The 3503-nt window shown below is 59.1% G+C and overlaps 1 protein-coding gene across 1 annotated transcript; it reads left to right on the top strand.

Moving 5' to 3' along the window:
* Positions 1-501: 501 nt before the first annotated feature.
* Positions 502-2313, top strand: HOXB13 (homeobox B13). The gene is made up of 2 exons (XM_008688732.2): positions 502-1105; positions 2060-2313. The coding sequence occupies exons 1-2, from the start codon at positions 502-504 to the stop codon at positions 2311-2313; spliced, it is 858 nt and encodes a 285-aa protein (XP_008686954.2).
* Positions 2314-3503: the final 1190 nt, after the last annotated feature.

Below are 3503 nucleotides of genomic sequence, written 5' to 3'. Positions count from 1 at the left end.
CAGCTTTCCTCGCTGTTCTTGTTTTCAAATGCAATAAAAGAGACGGGGAGGGAGAGAGGGAGAGAGGGAGAGGGAGAGAGGGGAAGAGGGGAAGAGGAGAAGAGGGAGGGAGAGAATGGGGGAGGGAGGGAGAAATGGGGGAGGGAGGGAGAGAATGGGGGAGGGAGGGAGAGAATGGGGGAGGGAGGGAGGACGGGAGGGAGGGAGGGAGGGAGGGAGGACGGGAGGGATAGAGACAGAAGCGGGGGTAAAGTATTTTCGCATTTTCTGCCGTGAAGGTTTTACTAGCTCCTCGGCCCGGGGCCGCAGCCAATCAGCGCGCGTGCCCTGGCACCTGCGTCTCCTGCGTCAGGACGGCCGGGCCCAGCGAAGGCAGGCGCCGTGCGAGCTGGGAGCGATTTAAAACGCCCTGGATTCCCGGGGCCTGGGTGGGGAGAGCGAGCTGGGTGCCCCCTGGATCCGCCCCCACCCCCGGCACCCCATGAGCCGACCCTCGGCCCCATGGAGCCCGGCGATTACGCCACCTTGGACGGGGCCAAGGATCTGGAAGGCTTGCCGGCCGCGGGAGGGGGCCGGCATCTAGCCGCCCACTCCCCCCTGACCAGCCACCCGGCGGGGGCGCCTGCGCTGATGCCCGCCGTCAGCTACGCCCCGCTGGACCTGCCGGGCTCTGCGGAACCGCCAAAGCAGTGCCACCCTTGCCCCGGGGTGCCCCAGGGGGCGCCCCCGACTCCGGTGCCCTACGGCTACTTCGGAGGCGGGTACTACTCCTGCCGGGTGTCCCGGAGCGCGCTGAAACCCTGCGCCCAGGCGGCCTCCCTAGCTGCCTACCCCGCGGAGCCTGCCACGGCCGGGGAGGAGTACCCCAGCCGCCCCACCGAGTTTGCCTTCTATCCGGGGTACCCGGGACCCTACCAGCCTATGGCCAGTTACCTGGATGTGTCGGTGGTGCAGACTCTGGGCGCCCCGGGGGAGCCTCGCCACGACTCCCTGCTGCAGGTCGACAGCTACCAGCCCTGGGCCCTCGCCGGTGGCTGGACCGGCCAGATGTGTTGCCAGGGGGAACAGAACCCACCGGGTCCCTTCTGGAAGGCGGCATTTGCAGGTAACTTGCCCTACTATTTGGGGGCCCCTTGGTGCTGACTGTGGGGGGTAGGCCGCAGGGGCACTTGCAGGGGAGGAAGTGAAGGGAGCCAGGGCTGGTGAGGAGGAGCTCGGGTTGGCTCTTGGGATTCTGAAGGAGAGTTCAGGCCCTTGAAGAGCCCGGGGGTGGCGGGGGAGGCCCCAGAGGGTCCGTGTGAGGGGTCTGAAGCCTGTGGGCCTCCAGGTGCTTTCATCTCCCTAGGAGGCCTTAGGACCAGCTTTTCAGTATGTCCCAGTCTTTGGTGCTTTTTGCTGGGGCCTAGGCTCAGGCTGTTCCTACCTCTCAGATCCCAGGTTTAATTCTCCCAAAAGGCTAAATGACTCAGTTCAGTGAGTATGGGGGTGGGGTGGGTAGGAACACAGATATTGAATGTTCTGTAAAGAATTCAAGCCCTCATTTTCTCTCAGATGAATTTTTCAGTTTCCAAAGGAAATTTTAGATTTCCTGCAGTCATAACTTAGGGGTGTGTGTATGTGTCTGTGTTGTGTGTATATGGGTGTGTGTGTGTGTGTGTATTGGGAGTGGGGGCAGAAATGTGTTCCTGACTCTACTTAATTTGCCTGTAGAATCTGTGAGAGTGGCCAAGAGCCTGAAAATGCATGTGAGGGTGGATAGACGTGGCTGTGGGCAAAGGTCCGGCTGTGTGTGACGGGTGTGTTTGTAGACCTGCAATCGTGAGGACAGTGATAGGTGAGGGTGGGTGCAGAAGTCTTTCCAAGCCTGAGCGGCCATCAGAAACCAGCCGGAAGCCGAGGTGTCCCCCTGTGCTTCAGGGGAGTGGGAGCACACGTGTGTCTGAAGGGTGTGATCTGGGTGCTTCCGTAGGATTACTTAGCTTGCAGGGCCTGGGTCTGCGCCTGGGCTTGCGGGCAGAGGTCTGAGCGTGGCTTTCTCTCCTTCCTTCTTCTGGCTCAGAGTCAGGCGCTCAGCACCCTCCAGAAGGCTGCGCCTTCCGACGTGGCCGAAAGAAGCGCATTCCTTACAGCAAGGGGCAGTTGCGGGAGCTGGAGCGCGAGTATTCAGCTAATAAGTTCATCACCAAGGACAAGAGGCGCAAGATCTCGGCGGCCACCAGCCTCTCAGAGCGCCAGATCACCATCTGGTTTCAGAACCGCCGGGTTAAGGAGAAGAAAGTCCTCGCCAAGGTCAAGACCACCACTACTCCGTGAGGGAGATCCCTGGCTGGGGAGGTGGGAGAGAAGTGGGAGCATCCTGGGGAGACCCGGAACCTGCGGGGGCCAGGCTGGAGCGCAGGACTCTGCTGCGCTTTTCCCAGGCCACAGCTCCTGGGCGGTCCCTCGGGGATGGCCTGGGTGCCCCCATGTGTTCTAGGGAGCCAGTGAGGCCCAGAGTCCCAGTCCAATCCACCAGCGTAGCACACCACCCCCAGGACCTGTCCCAGTCACAATCGTTCATCCTGGCGGTGGCAGTAATCACCATAACCAGTAGGAGTTGCCATAATTAGTTTCATATTTTCTATCTAGAGCTCTGAAGAGCACTTAGAAACCGCTTGCATGGATTGAGCTGATTATGAATAAACTTGGAGGGAGACCCAAGGCAGGGAAGCTTCCTCTGGATCCACTTCCGTTTCCAAATCCCATCCCCCAGCCCAGTGACTGCAGTGGAGAGGAGAAAAGGCAGATTCATCCCTGTGACTACCGTGGCTCACTTAGCATTTTTCGAAGATGACACCTGGGCAGGATGGACAACACTGTAGGGTACCTCTTTCTCCCTCCCTCGTGCCCTCCCTCCCTCCCTGCCCACCCCCTAGGTGGTACGCAGTGGTCTCAGAAGTCCCATCCTTAACTCTTAGATTTTGTCCTGTGAAAATGAAGCCAGGGAGCTCCCCTCCCGAGTCCTCCTTCCTCCAGAAAAAGTTTGAGAAAGCGCCCGGATAATTCACCATCTCTCATTTCCTCCCCTAAACTTTCCAAGTCTTCCCTTAACATTCCAGGTGGTTCTGTCCAGGTTATGGTTCATTGGGCATTTGGGAGCTGCATGAAATAGGTATTTGTGGCCTTGTAGACGTGCCCTTCCTGGGCACAAATAGTTACAGAACTAGAGAGTAGAATGGGACCTTACTGGCAGGCACATCGCAAACACGCTGGAATAGCCAGGCTGGAGAGAAAACCAGAAAATGGCCCTTCACCACCCATTCCCCCTCTGCTTGCCTCCCCTTAACACCAAGAGAAGCTTGTGGGTCTCAGGCCTGGGAGATGGGACAGGCCCTTTTTTTGGGGGGGGGGGAGAACAGCGGGTGGCAGAAACCCAAAGACCCAGGTCAGTAGTCTGAGTGGCAACAGTGGCTGAAGATTTCTTTCCTTATCACTTTGCCCTGGTTTAGTCCCAGTACCCTGCA

Source organism: Ursus maritimus, unplaced genomic scaffold, assembly GCF_017311325.1.
Source record: "Ursus maritimus isolate PB19 unplaced genomic scaffold, ASM1731132v1 scaffold_24, whole genome shotgun sequence".
NCBI classification, from domain to species: Eukaryota; Metazoa; Chordata; class Mammalia; order Carnivora; family Ursidae; genus Ursus; species Ursus maritimus.
Note: the sequence above shows the minus strand (reverse complement) of the source record. Positions and strands in the feature narration are given on the sequence as shown.

Bases quoted from the DNA above. Each gene is read 5' to 3' on its own strand.
- HOXB13 (XM_008688732.2), top strand. From the start codon at position 502: ATGGAGCCCGGCGATTACGCCACCTTGGACGGGGCCAAGGATCTGGAA. The intron at 1,106-2,059 runs GTAACTTGCCCT...CTTCTGGCTCAG, and splicing joins CTGGAAGGCGGCATTTGCAG to AGTCAGGCGCTCAGCACCCT.